Source organism: Ostreococcus tauri (genome assembly GCF_000214015.3).
Source record: "Ostreococcus tauri WGS project CAID00000000 data, contig chromosome 07, whole genome shotgun sequence".
Taxonomy (NCBI): domain Eukaryota; kingdom Viridiplantae; phylum Chlorophyta; class Mamiellophyceae; order Mamiellales; family Bathycoccaceae; genus Ostreococcus; species Ostreococcus tauri.
In genome coordinates this window covers 186,227-207,136 of record NC_014432.2, presented here as the reverse complement: position 1 = coordinate 207,136, position 20,910 = coordinate 186,227, and the positions used below count along the sequence as shown (strand labels likewise).

Below are 20,910 nucleotides of genomic sequence, written 5' to 3'. Positions count from 1 at the left end.
CGTGGACGCCGCGGACGCGCGCGCGGGTGACGCGGCGCGCGTACCGCGCGTGGACGCGCGCGGAGGATGGATCGATGCGCGATGCGAAGGCATTGATCGCGACCGCGACGAAGGACGCGACGGACGCGCGCGCGTGGGTCTCGGCCGCGCGTGGGTGCGCGATGGCGTGCGCGTTGATGGTGTTCGTCGACGGCGCGAGCGCGAGGGCGGTGACGGAGACGTACGTCGCGACGCTGCGAGCGACGGAGGCTGGACGCGGCGCGAGCGGGACGGTGACGTTCGTCTCGGAGACGAATAGGAGTAACGAAGAGGTGGTGGTGATCACGGCGGACGTGCGGGGACTGACGCCAGGGAAACACGGTATTAACGTGCACGAGAATGGTGACGTGGAGGGGTGCGATGACGCTGGGAAGTGCACGGGGGGGTCGTATAATCCGGAAAAGAGGCCGCACCGCGGACCGACGTCGTTGAAAAAGTTCGGCGCGAGCGCGTGCCACGGACGATACGACGGATGCATTTTGAACAGGCACATCGGAGATCTTGGGAACATCGTGGCGGACGAAAACGGCGTGAGCACCACGACGATCAAGGATCTGTACACGTCGCTCAAGGCGGGCGAGAAGGAAAACATCGCCGGGCGCTCCGTCGTCATTCGAGCCGGTAAGGATGATTACGAGACGGACGAGGACGATGGGAACGCCGGTCCGATCATTCTTTACGGACAAATCGCTCGCAAGTGAGCGGCCGTTCTATCAACCGCGTTTTAACATTACAACACTGCGCACTCGCACTCGCAATGTACTCACTGCGTTCATCAATAAGCCGCTAGCCGGCTGAGAACAAATGAAGAAGAACTTCGCGCACCACGTGCACGGAGATGGAGTTGCCTAAAAGAAATATCGCCTTCTTCCTCGAACATGCGTTGAAGGTGAAATCGTCTCGAACGCCGTGAAGAGCCTTGATCTCGTCGACGTGGAACCATCTAAGATTGTCAATGAAATGTTCAACATCGCGCTCATTGATTCTGCTCACACCAGAGTCGGCGTCGAGCTCTAGGAGCTCATCAAGCCCACGTTGAACACCACGCGATCGCAGAAGAACGGATCCGCCGAACACGGTGTCGGCGTATCCCGACGTGAACGTCGAGCACCGCTTGCTCGTCGGCGTCACGACATCCAACACTCGCCAATACTTTCGTATCATCTCTGAGCCCAAAACGAGCTCGTCCTCGTTGTCGCACTCTGTTCGAATATAGTCCGCCAGCGTCGACGTCGTCGATTGAGAAGTGGATGCCTCGCCGACGAATTGACCTGCCGCGTCGATGGCCCGCCCGCGGAGCCACGTCGGAGTGGGTTCGGAGAATCCGCCCGGTGACCTCGTTGCGATCAAGTAGTACCGCTCTCTCGTATTGGGCACCCCAAGCGCCGTTGGGTCGACGATAAACTCGCGAATGTCGTAATCGCGCTCGGAGAGCGCGTCCAGAAGCGCCCGTCTCGTATCAGAGCTCTCGAAGCCGCGCACGTTTTCTACGAATACCCACCTCGGCGGATTCGACAGGTTCGGAATCGCATCGATGACGGCGTGAAAACTCTTCGCTCGAGGGTCCTCGCTCGCTAATCCCAGCCCTCGTCTGGTGTACGGTTGACACGGCGGCGAAGCGGTGAGCGCGTAGTCCCGCTCGCTCGACGGAAACAGCGCGTTCGCGTCCAAGTGCTCGATGTTCGCCCGCCGAGGCACATCTCCAAAGTTCGCCTCGTATACCGCGTTCGCCGCGTCGGAGTTATCGATCGCAACGACGTCTTGAAGGTCCACGAGATGCTCCAGAGCGAGTCGTGTCGCGCCGATGCCCGAGTAGAGCTCCCGAAGGGACGCCGGGTCGCCGAGCGCTCGACGCGTCGACGCCCGGCGTCGAGACACGTCGAGACGACGCGCGCCCGGACGCGTCGTCCGTCGCGCGCCGAGCGCGCGTCGCATGAAGCGCGCGGACGACTGCGGACGAACGCGTGCGCGGGACGCCCTCGGTTAACCGCCGGCTACACTCGCGTCGGCGTCGCAACTCCCTTCGCCCTTCGCGAACGCGAGCGCGAACGCACGTATATTTCGAATGATATTTGCGCCTCTGAGCTCGCCCTCGTACGCACGTTCGACGCCGTTCGCGATGGCCAAAACGCGCGGCACGGCTTTCACGCCAAGACGTTTGCGGCACCACGCGCGAGCGCTCTCTGGAGAGCAATCCACCCAAGCCACGCCGAAACTCGCGCCGTCGTTCTCATCGGAAGTAAACGCGCTATCCACAGCGAGAATGGCGAGCTCGGGGGCGAGTGCACGACAGGTGGGCGACGAGCGCGCGCACGCCGCGACGACCCAACGCGCGCGGTCGCCGCTCACAATAACGTCTTCAAACGTCTCTGGCGCGAGTAAGCGCATGCCCTCACCCGCACCATCGCTCTCGAGAGCCATTTCCTCGCTCTCGACGGCATCGTGCTCGTTCTCGCCGCCTCGATCCCACCGCTCGGCGTCTTCGCTCGAGTCCGTCTCCGCGTCCCTATCGCTCGCCTCGAACGTCCCCACACCCTCGAAATTCTCCCCCACGCCCTCGAAATCGATCGATTCCGCCGCCGTCGCGATCGTTCGCACCCTCGGCGTCCCCACATCGCCGTCTACACCCGGTAATCGATCGCCGAACGCCGCGTCGAGCCATCGCGCCAACCGACGCGTCGGCGCCTCCCCCCGCGCGCGCGCCTCGCGCGCCTCCCTGAACGCCACCTTCACCGGTTTCGCCAGCGCCTTCGCGATGATCCCACCTACGTCGCGCGACGATGCGCGTCAGCGTTCGTCATCCTTCGCATCGTCCGAGAACGCGCGTCGCGCCGTCGCGCGTCGCCGCCGCGCGCGTCATCCATCCACCCCCGCCCGCGTCTCCCTCGCACCTCGCACCGCGCTCGCCCGCGTCAGCGTCACCAGCGCGACGACGACCGCCGTCGCGCGCGCCGACGTCGCCCGCGCCCGCCGTCGACGCCGGCGGTCCATCACTTCGCGTCGCGTCATCGAATGCCGCGTCGAACGCCGTCGACGTCGCGCCCGCGCCCGTGCCGCGGCGTCGCCGTCGACGCGCGCGATCGCGGTCGACGCGCGCGGACGGGCGACGGGCGACGGGGCGCGACGCGGCGGGCGTACACGGCGAGAGAGATCATCGAATGGAGCTCGAGCGAGGCGTCGGAGAGCGAACGAAACGCATTCGGGCGCGTCGGGGCGGGACGCGGGGCGCGCGAGCGTGGAAGAGGGTCGCGTTCGCGCGCTCGCACGGCGACGATGCGCGTGGGCGGGGTGGAGGTGATCGTGGACCGAGAGGGGGAGGGCGGCGACGGCGCGTTTTCGAGCGTGGCGTTCGATTACGCGGGCGGCGCCTCGGTGGACGCGGGCGAGGTCGAAGGGGGGGGTGAAAAGGATGGTACGAGTGATGATGGGTGGGAATCGAGCGAGGGATTTTCGAGCGAGAGCGTGGATGAGGACGTGGCGATGGATTACGCGAGCAACGTGAGACGCTCGAGAGGCGAGGTCGGGACGAGCGACGAGGACGAGGACGACGGCGACGATGAGGACGATGAGGACGAAGATAATAACGATGAATCATTTGAGAGAGAGTTACGGGCGATCGCGCGTATGAACGTTGACGGTATGCCCCCCGATCCCGAGACGAGCGACGAAGAGGACGAACATAAGGCGATGTTCTCCGTGGGCGACGACGATGAGATGGACGATGAGGAGGACGAGGAAGACGACATGGATAAATGGACGCGTGTTATCGCGGCCTCGATCGAGGCTGGGGTGTCGTACATCGGTTTACCTCCGGTAAAGACGTCGAGAGACGGTCCGTCGTTGGAGAGAGCGTTGAGCATCGCCAGGGCGCACGGGTGCGATTTGGAGATTCGCGGAGGAGGTAAGCGAAGACACGCTATCATTCACATGCGGCCTGAATCGACAAAGAAGCCACGTTTCAACGTCCCTGGGAGCTCGCGCTCGACGAAGACTGCGAAGAGGCAGCTTCCGTTGAAAAAGTCACGTCGACCGAAACCGGCGATGCAGTTCGTCTTTGGGGGCGTGTCTAAAGACTCGGACGTCGTCGTCAATTACGAGGAAGAGGATGATCCTCGTAAGGGTAGTAAGGTCGAGGCACTCTTGAATGAGGAGCCCGTGGTGTACCCGAACCGCGGTGCGCGCCGCGCCGCGGAGCACGAACAACGCGAGCGAGAAAAGTTGGAGCGCGCGCGAACCAAGAAGAAGGGCGTCGTTGTAGGTGCCGGTCACGAGTACGGTGCGTTCGAAAAACACACCACCGGTTTTGGAAGTCGCATGCTTGCTAAAATGGGATTTCAAGGTCAAGGTTCTGGGGTCGGACGAGAGGGCGCGGGCATCGCGGAGCCGCTCACCGCGATGACGAGGGCAAAGCGTGTCGGACTCGGTGCATTCGGCGCCGAGCGTTAGGTGTAGTCTAAGCATTGTATCAAAGTTGCGATTCGATTTTCTCTACTCGAACTTAAAGTTCCATCGAACGTCTGCATGCTATCATTCCTCCATCGCGTCGTCTGCGTCTGCGCCGCTTGCGTCGTCTTTCTCTGCCGCGCCTTCGCTATCCTCCTTGTTCTCCTGCGCGGCGTCCTTCGACTTCAGTGGCGCCTGACGTCCACAAATGATGTCCCGATGTTGTTCGAGCTCCCTGATGCACTCTTCGGTGTCGCGATAGATCATATCATTCACGCGCCAGAGCTGCAAGGTGTTTTGAAAATCTCCCACCGAGGTCGAGCACACCGTCCACGGATCGTAGGGGTTCCACTGAATGTCCCAAACAGTTCCGCGATGTCCACTGTGCTGAAGAACGAGGTAAGGTGCGCCCGCCTTGGCAAGCTCAGGGGTTTGTTCCGCGCCCACTTTCGTGTAATCGAACACGTTCACGCGCCCGACCTCGTCCGCGGTCATGAAGACCCCCTTGGCGTGTGGGTGCATATCCACGCAAAGGACGCTATCGGTATGCGTGTCGAACGTGTGCATCGCCTCGTTCGACCCATTCGTGAGCATACGTCGATCCCAAACCTTAACCACCGTGTCCTTACCACCGGTGACGACGACGTGCTCGTCGTGCGCGCTCCATCCGACGCAGTGCACGTCGTCGCTGTGCGCGCCATTTGCGAACCCCGTCGCCTTCTTCGTTCTCGTGTCCCAAAAAAACATCGCTCGATCGTCCCCGACCGAGCAGAGCTCCTTCTCATTCTGCGGGTTAAAGCACACGTCCTCGATCGTGTCCGTGTGACCGGCGAGCTCGCAACGGGCCCACACGCACGTGTGCCTGGCGAGCTCCGTCGAGCTCAAGCCGCCGCCCACGACGGGCGCGCCGACCCCTCCATCCTCCTTCTTCCCACCCCCTTTGTTCGCGTCTGCGAGCTCCCAAATCATCACCATTCCATCCTTCCCACCGCTCGCCACCACCTCGCCCTTCTGCGAGATCGCCAGCGCGTATTCCGCGTTCTCTTTATGTCCGCGCAGACACATCGCGGGCGGCGTGTACTGCGTCCCGTCCGCCCGCTTCAACGAGTTCTGCTTCCCCCCCGGCCCACTCGCATCGAACACGAACACCTCCGGCGCATCCGTGTGCGTCATGAGCACGTTCTCCCGTCCCGGCACGCACCGCATCCGGTTCACCTCACCCGGGTGCCACAGCGCCTTTTCCTTTCGCAGCGCCGGCGACTTGCTGTGTTCGTCGAAGATCATGTGTTCCGCCGCCGCCACGCGCGGTCGCAGCACCTCCGCCTGACACACCAATATCGTGTTCGGCATCGGTTTCCCCGTCCGCCCGTCCTCGCCCTCGGTTTGCTCGGTGACGTACACGCGTTGGCGCGACCTGTACGCGTTCGCGTCCACCACCTCCCCCCATCGCGCGCTCAGCGACGGCCAGGACGTGCGCGTGTGCGCGAACCAGTCGTAGACGAACGGCACCAACGATTTCCATCGTCCGTACGTCTCGTCGGTGATCATATCGCGTCGACGACGACGTGGTGTGTCGCACCGAGCGCTTCGACGGACGGCACCTCGCGACGCGTCGAGGCATCCATGGCGCGCCGACGGCCCCGCTCGCGCGCGCGATCGATCGCGGTGATGGTCGTCCTCGCGCGCGCGGCGTCGGCGCGCGCGCAAAGCGTGGGGCGACGCGAATCGCACGCGATCGAGGGGCGGTTTGATTTCACACCGCTCACCGCGATCGGGCTGAATCCGAACGAGATCACGGTGACGGTGTCCACGGAGTCGCACGGGAAGCGATTCGCGCGCGTGCGCGCGGACGGGACGTTCGCGCTGCGGGACGTCCCGGCGGGACGACACCGATTGGACGTGGACGCGCTCGGGTTGAATTACCCGCCGCTGGCGGTGACGGTTCGAGGAGAGAACGACGACGAGGGTGAACCGGGAAGCGTGGTGGCGACGTACGCGGAAGACGTGGAGGTGGTGGTGGAGACGATGCCGTTGAAAATGGTCCCGGCGAGCGTCGCGGAGTACTTTGAGCCGGCGACGACGCTGCGGCCGGCGGATGTGGTGAAGCATCCGTTGTTCTTGGTGATGTGTGCGATGGTGCTCGCGGTGCTCATGCCGAAATTGTTGGAGATGATCGATCCTGAGGAGTTGGAGGCGTTACGGCGGGACATGGCGAGGGCGGGGGCGAAGATGGAGCGGACGACGAATGCGCCGCGTCCGGAACGAGTCGCCGCGACGTCGACGTCCAACGCAAACAAGATGGACTGATTCCCTTCTCTAGAGATGTAGCTATTAGTATTACTCGTCCATTGTCTATTCGCTAAGCGTGTGAAACTCTGTCTCAATCGTCGCCCTCGACGTCGGCAAAGGCGGCGTCCAACGCGCCCTTGCGACCGCGCAACGCCTCCCTGTCCGCGTCGCCGAGCTTCGGCCTGAAGTTCGGATCCGTCGAATCCGGCGCCTCGTCCGCGTCCTCTAATCTACGTTTCTCCCCAGTTTTCGCCTCTCGCGAGGGTGATGTCCCCCCCGACGCGTGTTGCGTAAAGTTTTTCGTCGCGAAACGCTTCGGAAGCTCCTCGAACGGAATCGGCGCCGGCTTGGTGTGAAAGTATGGATGCTCCAACGCCTGCGCCGCGGTGATGCGCTTGTTCGGGTCGTACTCGAGCATCCTTTTCAACAAATCCAGCGACTCATTTGTCTCGTTCGGGAACGTGTCGTGCAGGTTCGGCGGCGGTACGTAGATGAACTCGATGAAATCCGGCAGCGCGGACACGCCGGGCCAGTTCGTCTCGGTCGGCGTCCCGAGCGCTGCGTACACCTTACCGAGCTGATCGATGTCCGACGACCCGGCAAAGAATGGTTTTCGAAGCATTAATTCCGCGAGAATGCACCCGACCGCCCACACGTCCACACCTGGACCGTACGTCTTCGATCCGAGCAAGAGCTCGGGCGCTCGGTACCACCTCGCGAACACCTGATGGGTGAACCTACGATCGGGTGAGCCAAAGATTCGCGCCAAACCGAAATCTGCCAATTTCAAGCACCCATTCGGCGCGATCAACAGGTTATTCGGCTTGAGATCTCTGTGTAAGACCCAATTCTCGTGACAGTGCGCCACCGCGCGAAGCGTCATCCGCGCGTACGACTTCACCTCTCCCGCGCTCAACGGCGTCGCCTTATCCTTGATCACCATCTCCAAATCCCCACCACAATACTCAAACACTAAGTTTAAGTTCTTCTTATGCGCGAACACGTCCACGAGCTCGATCACGTGCTCGTGTTTGATCTCCTGAAGCAATTTGATCTCTCGAATAGCCGTAAAGTTCACGCCCTCCTTCAGCTTCCCCAGGCGAATCTTCTTGATCGCCACCACCTCGTTCGTCTGCGACGGCGTCACACCACGGTCGTCAGCGGTCGATCGCCCCGCGCGCCGCGCGTTCGATCGCGCGCGCGTCCTCCGAGCGCGCGTTTTTCACGTGCGCGCCATCGCGCACCCAATCATCCCTCGCGCGTCGTCCCTCACGCGTCGTCACCGCACCTCCTTCACCCGCGCCTCGTGGACGACCCCGTACGTGCCCTCACCGAGCGTTCGCCCGCGCTCGTAGCGCTCCATGTCGCGCGCGCGACGCGGTGGCGTGTGCGGGGCGCGATGGTCGATGCGCGATGGGCGACGCACCGCAGAACCCCGCGCTCGAACGCGCGCGCGACGACGCTTCGCGCGATGCCCGCGCTCCGGGCGGAGGCGAAACTGTTCGTGCCCGGGATCGGTTCGGTGACGCCCGAGCGCGCGCGAGGGCGCGGACGGGCGAACGATTTGCATGAACGGTCACGCGATGCGTTCGACGACGACGACGACGACGCGTCGAGCGGACTCGAGCTCGGGAGCGAGGACGAGCGCGAGGCGATGGTGCGAGAGATCGAATCGACCGTCGATGGAGAGACGTCGAGCGCGATGGAGGCGGTGGTGACCGCGGAGGCGCGCGGCGCGGCGGATGCGGACGCGCGGGCGCCGTTGCTGGGAAAACACGTCCGGTTCGCGGATGACGATGACACGACGTACGGATCGGAGGCGACGTCGCCGAGGATTGACGACGGCGCGCGTGAGGCGCTGTTGGGGGAGAGGGGTGGGCGTTGGGGGGTGTACGGGGCGATGGAGGGAGAGACATCGAATGGAGACGAAGCGCTCGGCCGCGACGTCGCGGTGGATGAGACGATGGAGAGTGAGAACGCGGGGCTGGTGCTGGATGTGAGCGAAGACGCGATGGGGAGCGCGGCGGGGGCGCCGCTTTTGGCGAGCTCGAGCGCGGGGATGGAGTACGGCGCGAGCGAGGAGGCGGTTTCGCCAAAGGCGTGGAGCGACGCGCGCGTGCCGCTGCTACCGGTCGTCAAGGAGTCGACGTACGGCACGGCGTCGCCCATTCGTCCGTCGACAAAGGCTGGAAACGTTCAGAGGGTGAAAGAGCTCAAAGTGCCGCCGCCAATCGATGTAGAGACGATTGAGCTCGTGGAGCACGCGCGAGCTCGCGAACTTCAGCGCGTCGACAAGGCGGCACAGACTCCGTTGCTGTCGAAGACTTCGAACCATAACGGCAATAGTCTGACAGGTTATGGCACGATCGATGATCCGATGGAGCGGGATTGGCTTCGGGAGACGCTCTCGCGCAACACCGCGCCGTACGAACGCTTCGAGGAGCACGAGGAGGAGACGGGGAGAGATGAAGAAATGCTTCAGTGTTCATACGAAGATAACGATGAGGAAGACGGTGAGGAAGGCAACCTAGATGATGTACTCGCGCCGTCGGCTCCACCCATGGAGTATTTCGATTTCGTACATGAGCGCGCACTCGTGGATGATCTTTGTTGCGTTGTTTGGACCGTCGCTCGCGAGCGACTTGATTTGCTACAACCGCTGTTTCGCTTGCAAGGGTCTGGTGTGATTGGCAGAATTACGCTGGAACATCTGAGACACATAATGGAGAAGCTCGAGCCGCAAAGGGCGACGCCGCGCGCGCTCGATCGCCTCGAAGCGATGCTATGCGCGTGCGGTTACACAGAGGACGTCACGCTCTCTGAATTCGTTCACGCGGCACACGCGGGCACTCTCGCGGCGACCCGGCTTACAACGGGTTCGGGTGTTCATGATGCGGCTATTTTATGCGGCTACCTCGATGAGTTGATGTCCAGAACGCCTGCATCGGCGCAGACGGCGCTCATGTTGGGCGGCAGCAGACACAAGGCGTGGCTCGATCTTCCTCGCCTCTTGGCTAAAAATCTTGAACCGGACCAACTGTGCTTGCTCATCGCCGTACTTGACAACGCCGACGCGCTCACGTCGAGTGGTCGCTTCATCGACGTCACCGCGTACCAGCACTGGCTTCGTCGCGCAGCAGCCGCGCTGCACTCATCACCCTTGCCCCGTCCGCCATTGGACGTCAACCCGGCGCCATCCGCGCCGCTGGCGCCGGAGCCAACTGCCGAAGAAAGTGCCGCGCGTCGATCCCGACGCGACCGCTTGGTTCGCCTGTGGGAAGAACGCGACGCTCGTCGTCGTGCCCGCGCATGACGCGCCGTTCTCACCGTACAATCCGTAGTTTCTTGTTACATGGTGAAAAATGCCTTCAAATTTTGTTGTTTACCGCGAGCCTTCTTTGACGTCGGCCCTTTGTGTGACGACGCGAGTCGAGCGCGACATTGCTCCGCATCGTCGCGCGACTGCAAACGCCTCGCAACGTGCCAGTCGAGATGCTCAGTCTTTTCTCTCAATGGGAACACTCGCGTACACTCGTCGCACGTCCATGTCTCCTCGTTTGCAGCCAGCGCGGCAGCCGTCGACGTGGCTAGGTACGTGTCGATGCGCTTTTGATCTTCGGGCACGGCTTCTTCGTGGTCGAATTGCGACACGCGTGCACCGACAAGACGGAGCGTCATATCCACACCGATGGAATTTTCGTTTCGCATCAGTCGCAGAGCGCTATTCACAATCGTCTTGACATCATTCGTCGGTCCCGCAAGCGTCGTTTGACGCTGAATCACGTCGAATGTGCTTCGTTTTAGTTTTACGGCAACCATGCGTCCTTTCAAATTAAGTCTTTGGCATTCGAGCGCCACCATCGTAGCCATTTCTGTCATCTTTGCGTCGAGGAAGGTCTTGTCGCTCGTGGCTGCGAAAGTTTCGCTCTTCGAGACGCCCTTACGAGGCGCGATGCCGTCGGGTTCCTCCCGCGGATGCCTTTCGGTACCAACGCCTAGCGCAATGCCAATTAAGTGCTCAAACGATTTTGGCGTGAATAGCGCTAACATCAATGCGCGCTTGTCGAGTAAATCACCGCACGTCTCAATGTCAAACTCATTCAACACTCTCTCCAGCGTCTTGCCAATGCCATACATCTTACGAACGGGAAGGTCTCGCAAGAACGTCAACGCCGCCTCGCGTGATGGTTCTAAGATGTACTGTCCATCCGGTTTATTGAAGTCCGAGCAAACCTTTGCCAGACGTCTTGAGCACGCACCGCCTACGGAGCACGTCAAGCCGCCGGTCGCCGCCTTCACTTTTTCACGAATCTCCGCCGCAATCGCCTCCATGGTCGTATCGTGCTCCTTGCAGTACTCGGTCACCTCAATGTACGCCTCGTCGAGTGATCCGGCGATGTAATCCGGATTATATTGCGCGAAGACGCTCCTCGATTCTTTCGAAGCCTTGACGTACTTTGTGAAATCTGGCTTGACGAAGACGAGCTCCGGGCACAACTTTTTCGCAATGAATCCTGGCATGGCTGCCCTCACGCCGAACTTCCTCGCCACATAGTTCGCCGTCGTGAGCACGCACGAAGGCCCCGCGGCGACCGCGACCGGAACCTTCTTCAACTCCGGATTCGCCAACTCTTCGCACGCCGCGTAGAATCCATCCATATCGACGACCACCCATCGTCGCGACGTGTCCCGCGCGTTCTCCAACTCCCGCACGCGTTCATCGCTCGTTTTCCCCGCGCTCTCCCACTCCATCGCCGTCATCATCTTCGCCCGCGCCCGCATCGTCTCTATCCGCTTCGTCGTCTTCGCCTCCTTTCTCAATTCGTTTTGATGATGCGCCGTGCCCGCCACGGCGCCGTAAATCACCCGTCGCACCTTCGCTCGATCCACCGTCTCCATCCCAGCCTTGGCGTGCGTGAACACGCTTCCAAACGTCATCTCTCTCGGCCCATCGCCCTCGCCGTTCCTCGCGCGCGTCGTCAGCGCCGAGGTCGACGCCACGTCTCGATCGCATCGTTCCGGCACCGTCGTCTCTTCATCCCTCCCACGCTCGCCCACCGCGTCCGCGCCCGCGTCGCGCGCTCCCCAGCCCTCGGTCACATCCGTCCCATCGCTCGCGTCGTCGTCCCACGCGTCGTCGCTCGTCTCGTCGTCGTCGTCGTCCATGGATGTGCGAAACCGCGCACCGAACTCTGCGGCGGCACCCGTCGACGCGCGCGCGGGACATGACGGACGACGCGGACGTCGGGCCGACGCGCGCGCGCGTGCGCATCGGTCGAAGCGTCCGAGCGCTCGCGCGCGGGGACGGGGCGAGCGCGACGGATGCGGATGCGAGCGCGAGACCGCTGAGCGCGCTGCGATTTGATTTTTGCGCTCGAAACGCGGATGAATCGAAGCGCGCGCGCGTGTTCGCGAGCGACGACGGCGCGGTGGAGATCACGTACGATGCCGTGGACGACGGCGGCGGTGCGTCGGGGCGAGAGGTGAAATACAGAGGGATGCGGGTGGAGCGGGAGGTCGGAGGACGGGCGCGGAGACGAGACGCGCGAGAGGATGGTGAGTTAGTGGAAGACGACGACGACGTGGAGTACGATTGCGCGTTGGTGTACGACGACGAGGTCGGGGAGTGGGTGCTCGAGCGCGTGGCGTCGACGGTGGGGAGTTTGAGGATAGCGAGAGAGGCGACGGCGCGGACGGGCGCGGGCGAGCGCGGCGACGCGGCGACGGATGCGCGCGAGCGTCGGGAGCGGGCGAGTCGCGAGAACGAGATCGACGCCGCGGCTCTTGGACTCCCGTCCACGCCTAGGAAGAAATAGAACGTTTGTAGCGATGCGTCGGTCTCGACGCGACTGTCGGCGTCTCGCGCGCGGTCGCGACGCCACACTTCGCGGCGCCCTCGAACGCGCGCACGATGTCGCGATCGCCGTGATCGCGCTCTTAGTGATATGTCCACTCGAACGCTCGCCCGTCGCGTCGTCGACGCGCTGTCGAACGCGCCCGAGTGCGAGCACGTCCTCGCCTATGGCTCGGCCGTTCTCAGAGCAGCCTCGGTGACGAACACAAAATCGGCGCTAGACATCCTGTGCGTCGTGGAGAACGTCCAAGAGTGGCACGCAACGAACGTTCATCGTAATCCCTCGCACTACGCGTCGCAGATGCGCGTGATAGGTTCGCAGGGAATCGTAAAAGTGTCTCGCGTTGTCGGGTGCGGGACGCACTACAACGCGCGGCTCTTCGACGCGCGCGGTGAGCCGTTCAAGTACGGCGTCGCGAGCGTCGAAGACGTGGTGCGGGATTTAGAGCGGTGGGAATACTTGTTCGTGGCGGGACGAATGCAGAAGCCGCACGAGACGATGTTGACGAGCGCGGCGGTGCGAGACGCGCAGCGGGTGAATGTGCGAAACGCCGCGAACGCGGCGTTGTTAACGCTTCCGGAGTCGTTCAGCGAACTCGATTTCCATCGAGCGCTCGTGCGTTTGTCCTATGACGGAGACGTTCGATTTTTATTCGCGGCGGAAGATGATAAAAAGGTGGAGCGCATCGCGAGCGCGAACGGAGACGCGATGCGAGACATGTATGCGGACACGGTGACGGAGCTCGGCGACGCACTGGACGCGAGCTCGTCGACGTGGTGGCAAGATAAGAGCCCAAGTGCGCTACGTGCGCGCCTGGAGGCGCTTCCAGTCACCGTGAGGGCGATGATGAGCGCCGCGACACGCGTGAGAGTTGGAGAAGGCGTCGAATCGTCAAAGCGATGGGCCGCGGAGATGTGCGCGGCGCTCAGTGACGATCAAGAGCGCGTGGGATCGACCACACGTGCGTGCCTACGGCAGATTGTTCGAACGAGCAGCTTGAGGCAAGCCGTCGCAGGGCTTCTTGGCACTTCACCGACGAAGACGGTGGCGTACGTCGGCGCCAAGTTTTACAAGTCTGCAAGGAGCCGTTTTTTTAGCGAGTAGCATAGACATAGCGAGAGGGAACGGGTTGAGAGACTCAGAATAGTTTGAATATCACAACTGAACTCGAATTGAATGTCGGACGTTTAGTCCGTCTTATCCTAGAGGGTTCCAAACAACACAGCGCGCACACCTGAGCGCGCGTCTGTTTGCGAAAACTAAGCGGCGGTGAAGCTGTAGGCATCGGCAGCGACTCGAAATTAAGCCATGAAGACTTGGGCGAGCTTGTCGACTTGGCCCTTGACGGACATGTCGATGAAGCCAGAGCCATCCTTGCCGTACTGCACGACGAAACCACCGAGGAGGGACTCGTCGACTTCAGGCTTGAGCTTGATGTTCTTCGCGCCCGTCATCTCTTGCAACTTCTTCGCAATCATGAATTGTTGCTCGTTTTCGAGCTTCACAGCGGAGGTCACCGTGGCGACTTGCGTGTCCGTGGCGTCGCAGAACAAGAGTTCGAACTCGGCGATGATGGACTCGATTTGGTTCTCGCGGCGCTTGTCCACCAACAGGTTCAAGAAGTTGGAGGTAAAGTTGTGGAAGCCAGCCTCCTTGCCGATCTTCTTCAAAATTTCCTTCTTCTTCTCCGGGACAATCGTCGGGTTGGACAAGAAACCTTGCACGGAGGCGTTCGCCTTCACGTACGCGTCGAGCGTTTCCATGTCGGCGTGCACTTGCTCGAGCGCGCCCGAGCTCTTGCACGCGTCGACCAACGCGGCGGCGTAGCCGGTGGACACCGGGTTACCCTACGTCGAGCGAATCAAAATCCTTCCTCGTCAGTCTCCTCGTCCTCGCACCCCGTCCCGGTCGCCCGCTCGCACGATGCACCGCGCGCGCGCGCCGTTCGCGCCGTCTCAAACCTCCCCCCCACCCAGGGTCGGATAGCGTCCCAACGATCTCGCCCTCGCGCGTCCACCCCCCACGCGCGCGCGTCGCGACGCCCCCCGATCCCCGTTCGCGCCGCGCGCGCCCCGACAAAAAAACCACCGACCCTAATCCACCCGCCCCGCGTCGAAACACCCCCGCACGCGTCGTCGTTCGCGCGGATAACGCCCGCGATCACCCACGCGGGTCCGCGCCCATCCATCGAGATCGCGATCCCCCCCGAACACGGGACCTCGCGCGCGGACGCACCTTGGACGACATGGCGACGACCGAGCGCTTCGCGGCGCGCGTCTTCGCGGACACCACCGCGCGCGGGGCGACGCGGGCGGCGCTGAGCGTGAACATCTCTTCGGTGCGCGCGCGTGTGCGGGGCGACGCCCGTGGGCGATCGAGGGCGAGCGAAAGCCCTAACGAGGGGCGGGCGGGCGGGGGATAAAAAAAGTAGTCCGTGGCGTGTCGAGTCAGGACCCGTCGTGGGCACGATCCGTCCACGGGATCGCGCGCGTGCGTAGTGGAGCCACCGTTCGGGAATGTGCGTCGCCCGGGCGCGACGGGGGCGTCCACGCGCGCGGGTGTCGGTTTTTGTGTGGTTTTTTTTTGAATGCACTCGTCGTCATCCGCGCGTCGACCCATCGTCGGTGTCTCTCGCGCGCGTCGACGCGTCGTCGGCGTCGCGCGCGCGTCGACGCCGTGCGAATGAGCGCCTCGCGCGGGGCGCTCGTCCTGTTCGAAGGCGCCGATCGGTGCGGGAAGAGCACGCAGGCGCGGCGATTGGTGAAGACGCTCGAACAGCGCGGTGTTCGAGCCGAGCTGTGGCGATACCCCGATCGAACGACGAAGACGGGAGAGATGATCGACGCGTACCTGCGATCGGAGAGTGATACCGCGGACGCGGCGATACATCTCTTGTTCGCGGCGAATCGATGGGAGAAGAAGGCGTTGATGGAACGCAAGCTCGCGGATGGGGTGACGTTGGTGTGCGATAGGTACTCGTACAGCGGGTGCGCGTTCACGGCGGCGAAAGGGGTGGAGGGATTGGATTTGACGTGGTGTAAGGCGCCGGAGGTTGGGTTGCCGAGACCGGACGCGCTGATGTATCTGGAGTTGTCGCTCGAGGACGCCGCGCGAAGGGGCGGATTCGGCGAGGAGCGATACGAGACGACGGAGATGCAGCGCGCGGTGAAGGAGATGTTCGAGTCCATGCGCGAGCCGTGGTGGGACGTGATCGACGCGAATCGCGACGAGGAGGTGATCGAGCGCGAGGTGTTGGAGATCGCGCTCGGGGCGATCGAACGCGCGAAATCGGGTGAACCGCTCGGTACGCTCTGGGACGCGCGCGCGTAGACACAAAAAAGTGCAAAACATGAAATTGTGAACCTCACGTCGACGCGCGTCGATGTCCCTCGATGCGGCGATCGATGCGGCGGATGACGTGCTCGTGAATCACTTCTTCCCCGCTTTTGGCCTCGAGGTGGCGCGAGAGCTTCGGGAGAGCGGTGAGAATGCGCTCGCGAGCGACGTAACGAGCGCCGTGCTCGAAAAGGACTTTGCGCGCGCGGAAGCGATCGTGGAGCGTCTGTACGCCGAACTGTTACGCTCTGAGGGGTCGTGGACGTCTACTGCGCATCGTGAGTGCTACGTCTTGGCGCAGCTCCGGACGTGCGTGGAGCGGTTGCGAGGTCGAGGGAACGCCGAGGATGGGCGAGCGGCGACGCGCGCGTTGGATATGTGTGTCATCTTAGGGGCGCCCGCGGACGCTTTGAGCGCGTTCGTGAATGCGTGTGAGTTGAAGCTTGGAATAAGTGCGATCAGGGGGGCGTACGAGCGACGCGTGGAGTGCGGGTGGACGTTTCCGCGCGAGTCGCCAGAGCCGCCGGCGATGGGCGAGAGGCGTTGGCTCGAGCGCGTCGACGCCAAGGGGTTGACGGCGAAGGAGTTCAGGCGCGAATACTTCAAAGTCGATAGACCCGTCGGGCTCGTCGGGTTAGGGGCGGATTGGCCGGCGATGCGGAAGTGGGACGACCTGAGATGGTGGAGCGCGTTTCACGGTCATCGAAGCGTGCCGCTCGAGCTTGGCGCGTACGACGACGAGGGCAACTGGCGCGAGACCGTTAAAACCATGCATGAGTTCGTCATGGAAGATTTACAACCGTCAGTCTCTGGTAGATCGAACGCGGTGGCGTACCTGGCGCAACATCGTCTCGTCGATCATTTGCAGTCGCTCTCGAGCGACTTTACCGTGCCCGAATTTTGCGCCAAGTCGCTCGAACGAATCAACGTATGGATGGGAACCGCGGGGACGGTAACGCCGTGTCACTTCGACACGTATGATAATCTATTAGGCCAGGTGCGCTCGTCGACGCGTCTTACATTTTGCATCACACGGGAGCTAATCGTGAAGCCGGCCCGCGAGAGATGTCGAGGCGTCGGTGATACTACCTCCCAACAACAAAACCGAGCGACAATAGAACCGACGATTCTGAGCCATGACCGTCGGTCTACACATCGTTCCACATACACGAGGATGTACTCGCATCGTCACTCACCGCGCACCCTCTTTCTCATCGCAGGTGGCCGGGTACAAACTCGTCCGACTGTATCTCGAGTCGGACACTCCGTACATGTACCGCTGCTCATCCGGGTCGGGATCGGGACGTCACGCCCAAGGTAACTTCAGCGCTGTCGATGTGGAAAACCCCGACCTCGATCGCTTCCCAGAATTTGCCAACGCCACCCCGTTCGACGTCCTCCTCGCTCCCGGTGACTTCGTGTACGTCCCCGCGAAGACGTGGCACCACGTCCGCGCGGTCACCGCATCAATTAGCCTAAACTTTTGGTTTTAGTCCTCGCCTCATTCTTCGTCGCGCGCGCGCTCGTCGCCATCGACGCCGAAGGATCCACGGGCGAACGCACGACCTCTCGAGCGTTTGAACGCGTTCGCGTCATCATCGAACGGTCGTCGCCATGCCGAGGCAAACCTCGAGCTCGGTTTTAAACACGCTCGACCTCGACTATCTCATCCGCACCGGCGTCCCGACGATGCGCAAGATCGTCCCGCTCACCCTCGCGTGGACCGCGCTATACGTCCTATTCCGATTCGTCCTACTCCGGAAGCGAACGGCGGATTTTAACAATCGCTTGGTGAGTCTGATTCACGCGCTCGTGGCGATGAAGTACTGCGTCGCGTGTCTCCCAACATGGGGCGCTCTGTTGGAGAACGTCGGTGGGAAGAACACGTCGGCGCACTTGGATTGTATCACGATGTCACTTGGGTACTTCGTGTACGACTTAATATATTGTGTGCTGAATAACGAGATCGAGAACGTGATTCATCACATGTTCACCGTCGGCGGTTTGGCGAGCGGCGTGGTCACGGGACGAAGCGGTCCGGAGCTCGTGGGATGCCTGTTCCTCATGGAGGTGAGCAATCCGAGCTTGCACCTGAGAAGTCTGTTACGGGAACTAGACATGAAGGATAGCGTCCTGGCGAGCGTGAACGATTTGATTTTCGCGTTATTGTTCCTGTTTTGCCGCCTCGTCGTCGGTCCTCCGTTGGTGTACAAGACGGTGGTCAACAAGGATAATACGTATTTGGTGAAGGCTGGCGCGTTGGGAATCTTGATCGTCTCGCTCATGTGGGCGTGGAAGATCATAATGATGATCGTCCGTACGTCGAAAAAGCTGGCCGGTGGGTCGAAGCCGAAGAAGGCGTGATATTTATGTAATAAACGACACAGCGTCAAGATCTACGTACGACGTGGCTAAAATTCATCGTGTTCTGCGCTCGTTTCTACCTGATCACGCCAATGCCATCGCGTCGGCGCGGTGGCGGCGCGAAATATCGCGTCGCCCCATAGTTTCGGTGCCTTGGGGTTGGCGACGAGCTTTTTGTGGTACGCGGTCTTGATGCGTTCACGAGCTCGGCGCTTCGTTTCACTGTCGGCGTTCGCGAACTTCGTCGCCACGGAGACATATTCATCCGCCGTGTCGACGATGTAATCGCTGATGCCCATAACCTTGTAATATGCTTGCGTCCATCGTTGTCCGATCGTCTTACCGGGAAGCGTCACGACCGGCGATCCGACCTCAAAGGCCTCACGCGTCGTTGTGTCACCACCGAAATACACACTGTCAAGGACGACGTCAGAGAACTTATACATTGCCATCAGCTGGTAGTGTTTCATACGTGGAATGAACACAACGCGGTCGAGATCGACTCCGCCGTGCGTCGAAAGTCTTTCGATGACCTTGGCATGTAAATCTTCCAAGTTGTCAGACGTGAGCTGCATCAGGATGATGACGGCGCTCGAATCGCGCTTTTGTATTTCGCCCAGTATCCTATCAAACGTGACGTGATACTTGAACGCTGCTTGCGGGCAGAAGTACCACGTCGCACCTTCGACTGAGAGCTTTCTCATTCCTTCATCTGGGATGAAGTCGATGTTTTCTCGAGTGAACTGCGAGAACGGAGCGTGACCCTTGATTAAGGAAACTTCATCCTTCGTCCTCGGCACGAAGTACTCCCACGCTTGCTTGTTACTCTTTATCAACAGCAACTTCTCGGTGTAAAAAGTCTGCGCCCGCACCTTGTCTGGAAGTTCGGCGAGATCCCACGATAGGAAGTAATCCATGATGAGCTCAGGAATGCCCGATGTCACCGGATGTCCGTGAGTGGTGATCTGCACTGGCGCGAGCTTTGCCATGGCGTAATCGTGCATCTCACCCGTCATGTGCAGGTCAAGATAGAGCAGAACATCAAACTTCCGCGCCTCAATCTTCTTTCGGTTCGCATCCAACACCGATTGATCACTTTGATGTGCATCAAGGTAAATGTTAGACTCAGGACGCAGAGACAATAGCTTGTCCTCCTCTGCGATCGGGCTCAGGTTTCGCGGGAAGAAAACAAAGTCAACCTCAAAGCGCTTGTCCTGTTGCAGGCCGCGGACGATGTATCCGAAGTTCCCCCAGATGCTTGACTCGGACATGAAGAAGGAAGATACGACCCCTAATTTGATCTTGCGGCTTTTGAGACGTTTCAAACTTGTTTTGCTGTCCCGGCTCGTCAAGTAGCTGTCGTCGCGCTCGTACGCGAGCTGCGGAGAAAAGTACTGCAATTTCGGGTACACCGTTGCCTTCAATCGAACCCATTTGGAATATTCTTCCTTGTAATCGCACTCCGTGTAGTAATACGCGATTGAGAATGCGTTGGCTAGTGCGTTTTCGCGCTGACAGAAGAGATCGCCGCGAGCCAGGAGCGCGTCGATCCGAGCGTTGAACTCTCGAATCGTGCCCCTCTCTTCCTCTGGACTCAGCGGGAAGTGTGGCACCATGGTGGCGCGATACACCTCCCAGCAGTCGCTATCTCCAGCTTGTGACGTGTTCAGTCCCATATCGAAACTCTTGATAGCACGCGCGTGCTGATTATGGATTTCTCGATAATACCCGCTGCGCACGGCGGCTCCGTAATACGCCGCAGAGTCTGGCTTGAGAGGCGGACTCAGACGCTCGGCGTTATCAATGACGAACTCGAGACGGTTGACCCCGCTGTTTGCCATCTCACGATCGCCCGAATGATCACCTGCCGTCATTTCCAAGACACCCAGGCTAACGAGTGCGTAAGAGTTGAGTGCGTTAAACTCGAGAGCCAGACGATACTTCGTCATCGCTCCTTGGACGTCTCCACGATGTTCTTTCACTCGACCTGCGACGAATAGCGCGTCGGCAAACTCAGAGTCCGAATTGAAATCCTGTCGTTCGAGCGTTCTCTCGCCGTTGAACAGCTCGTGCGCTGAGCCGAGGACTCTGACCCAATCGTCCGCGCGCCCGGAGAATCCAGCAGTGCCCCAACCAAAAACTTGAGACGCGTACACCTGTTGCACGCGCCGCATCGAGAACTTCTCTTGCGACCAGTAACTGTCGATCGCCTCGCCCAGCGCTCGCTCAAAAGCAGCGAGATGTTCCTCTGTGTCTTCGGCGTATTGGTACATCGTGGCGAAAGTACCGAGCGTCTCTGGAAGCGCAGCGAGACTCGAGGTGACGACGTGCACGCCCGCGCTCAGCGCCTCAATGGCGGCAATGCACGACGTCTCTTGCCAGATTGACGGATACGCGAATATGTGCGCCTTCGTGAGAGCTTCTCGCACCTCTGCGTTCGATACGGCGCCGTGATACTCGCACCCGGGATGCTGTCGACAGACGTCGAACAGTGGTTCAAACGGTTCGTCTCGCTGATCCCATCCGTAAAGTGAAAAGCTCGAGTACACGTCCAAACGCAGTTTCCCTTCTCGCGACTCGTACG

At 61.2% G+C, this 20,910-nt stretch overlaps 16 protein-coding genes across 16 annotated transcripts; 9 read left to right on the top strand and 7 right to left on the bottom strand.

The window, feature by feature from the left end:
• Positions 1-161: 161 nt before the first annotated feature.
• Positions 162-740, top strand: OT_ostta07g01450 (Superoxide dismutase (Cu/Zn) / superoxide dismutase copper chaperone; the record flags this gene model as incomplete). Its single annotated transcript, XM_003080190.2, has 1 exon — positions 162-740. The coding sequence occupies one exon, from the start codon at positions 162-164 to the stop codon at positions 738-740; it is 579 nt and encodes a 192-aa protein (XP_003080238.2).
• Positions 741-825: 85 nt separating this feature from the next.
• On the bottom strand, positions 826-1,974 carry OT_ostta07g01440 (C-5 cytosine methyltransferase; the record flags this gene model as incomplete). Its single annotated transcript, XM_003080189.1, has 1 exon — positions 826-1,974. The coding sequence occupies one exon, from the start codon at positions 1,972-1,974 to the stop codon at positions 826-828; it is 1,149 nt and encodes a 382-aa protein (XP_003080237.1).
• A 48-nt stretch (positions 1,975-2,022) lies between these two features.
• OT_ostta07g01435 (Thioredoxin-like fold) lies at positions 2,023-3,030 on the bottom strand (the record flags this gene model as incomplete). The annotated part of the gene is made up of 2 exons (XM_022983759.1): positions 2,023-2,804; positions 2,931-3,030. 2 exons carry the CDS (start codon positions 3,028-3,030, stop codon positions 2,023-2,025), a joined length of 882 nt encoding a protein of 293 aa, XP_022839392.1.
• A 282-nt stretch (positions 3,031-3,312) lies between these two features.
• On the top strand, positions 3,313-4,485 carry OT_ostta07g01430 (G-patch domain; the record flags this gene model as incomplete). The annotated part of the gene is made up of 1 exon (XM_003080187.2): positions 3,313-4,485. One exon carries the CDS (start codon positions 3,313-3,315, stop codon positions 4,483-4,485), a length of 1,173 nt encoding a protein of 390 aa, XP_003080235.2.
• An 81-nt stretch (positions 4,486-4,566) lies between these two features.
• OT_ostta07g01420 (WD40 repeat) lies at positions 4,567-6,030 on the bottom strand (the record flags this gene model as incomplete). Its single annotated transcript, XM_003080186.1, has 1 exon — positions 4,567-6,030. The coding sequence occupies one exon, from the start codon at positions 6,028-6,030 to the stop codon at positions 4,567-4,569; it is 1,464 nt and encodes a 487-aa protein (XP_003080234.1).
• Positions 6,031-6,105: 75 nt separating this feature from the next.
• Positions 6,106-6,789, top strand: OT_ostta07g01410 (Domain of unknown function DUF2012; the record flags this gene model as incomplete). The annotated part of the gene is made up of 1 exon (XM_003080185.1): positions 6,106-6,789. One exon carries the CDS (start codon positions 6,106-6,108, stop codon positions 6,787-6,789), a length of 684 nt encoding a protein of 227 aa, XP_003080233.1.
• A 73-nt stretch (positions 6,790-6,862) lies between these two features.
• On the bottom strand, positions 6,863-8,134 carry OT_ostta07g01400 (Serine/threonine-protein kinase, active site; the record flags this gene model as incomplete). Its single annotated transcript, XM_022983758.1, has 2 exons — positions 6,863-7,903; positions 8,060-8,134. 2 exons carry the CDS (start codon positions 8,132-8,134, stop codon positions 6,863-6,865), a joined length of 1,116 nt encoding a protein of 371 aa, XP_022839391.1.
• A 108-nt stretch (positions 8,135-8,242) lies between these two features.
• On the top strand, positions 8,243-10,084 carry OT_ostta07g01390 (unnamed product; the record flags this gene model as incomplete). Its single annotated transcript, XM_003080183.2, has 1 exon — positions 8,243-10,084. The coding sequence occupies one exon, from the start codon at positions 8,243-8,245 to the stop codon at positions 10,082-10,084; it is 1,842 nt and encodes a 613-aa protein (XP_003080231.2).
• Positions 10,085-10,119: 35 nt separating this feature from the next.
• Positions 10,120-11,937, bottom strand: OT_ostta07g01380 (DNA-repair protein, UmuC-like, N-terminal; the record flags this gene model as incomplete). Its single annotated transcript, XM_003080182.1, has 1 exon — positions 10,120-11,937. One exon carries the CDS (start codon positions 11,935-11,937, stop codon positions 10,120-10,122), a length of 1,818 nt encoding a protein of 605 aa, XP_003080230.1.
• Positions 11,938-11,996: 59 nt separating this feature from the next.
• Positions 11,997-12,587, top strand: OT_ostta07g01370 (Transcription elognation factor Eaf, N-terminal; the record flags this gene model as incomplete). The annotated part of the gene is made up of 1 exon (XM_003080181.1): positions 11,997-12,587. One exon carries the CDS (start codon positions 11,997-11,999, stop codon positions 12,585-12,587), a length of 591 nt encoding a protein of 196 aa, XP_003080229.1.
• Positions 12,588-12,716: 129 nt separating this feature from the next.
• On the top strand, positions 12,717-13,730 carry OT_ostta07g01360 (Mitochondrial matrix Mmp37; the record flags this gene model as incomplete). The annotated part of the gene is made up of 1 exon (XM_003080180.1): positions 12,717-13,730. One exon carries the CDS (start codon positions 12,717-12,719, stop codon positions 13,728-13,730), a length of 1,014 nt encoding a protein of 337 aa, XP_003080228.1.
• Positions 13,731-13,927: 197 nt separating this feature from the next.
• Positions 13,928-14,957, bottom strand: OT_ostta07g01350 (ATPase, F1 complex, OSCP/delta subunit; the record flags this gene model as incomplete). Its single annotated transcript, XM_022983757.1, has 2 exons — positions 13,928-14,473; positions 14,862-14,957. The coding sequence occupies 2 exons, from the start codon at positions 14,955-14,957 to the stop codon at positions 13,928-13,930; spliced, it is 642 nt and encodes a 213-aa protein (XP_022839390.1).
• Positions 14,958-15,308: 351 nt separating this feature from the next.
• Positions 15,309-15,956, top strand: OT_ostta07g01340 (Thymidylate kinase, conserved site; the record flags this gene model as incomplete). The annotated part of the gene is made up of 1 exon (XM_022983756.1): positions 15,309-15,956. The coding sequence occupies one exon, from the start codon at positions 15,309-15,311 to the stop codon at positions 15,954-15,956; it is 648 nt and encodes a 215-aa protein (XP_022839389.1).
• Positions 15,957-16,008: 52 nt separating this feature from the next.
• OT_ostta07g01330 (JmjC domain) lies at positions 16,009-17,455 on the top strand (the record flags this gene model as incomplete). The annotated part of the gene is made up of 2 exons (XM_022983755.1): positions 16,009-16,959; positions 17,183-17,455. 2 exons carry the CDS (start codon positions 16,009-16,011, stop codon positions 17,453-17,455), a joined length of 1,224 nt encoding a protein of 407 aa, XP_022839388.1.
• A 121-nt stretch (positions 17,456-17,576) lies between these two features.
• OT_ostta07g01320 (TRAM/LAG1/CLN8 homology domain) lies at positions 17,577-18,326 on the top strand (the record flags this gene model as incomplete). The annotated part of the gene is made up of 1 exon (XM_003080178.1): positions 17,577-18,326. The coding sequence occupies one exon, from the start codon at positions 17,577-17,579 to the stop codon at positions 18,324-18,326; it is 750 nt and encodes a 249-aa protein (XP_003080226.1).
• Positions 18,327-18,373: 47 nt separating this feature from the next.
• OT_ostta07g01310 (Glycosyl transferase, family 1) lies at positions 18,374-20,910 on the bottom strand (the record flags this gene model as incomplete). The annotated part of the gene is made up of 1 exon (XM_022983754.1): positions 18,374-20,910. A coding segment is annotated over one exon (2,537 nt), but the record flags the coding sequence as incomplete, so codon positions are not given.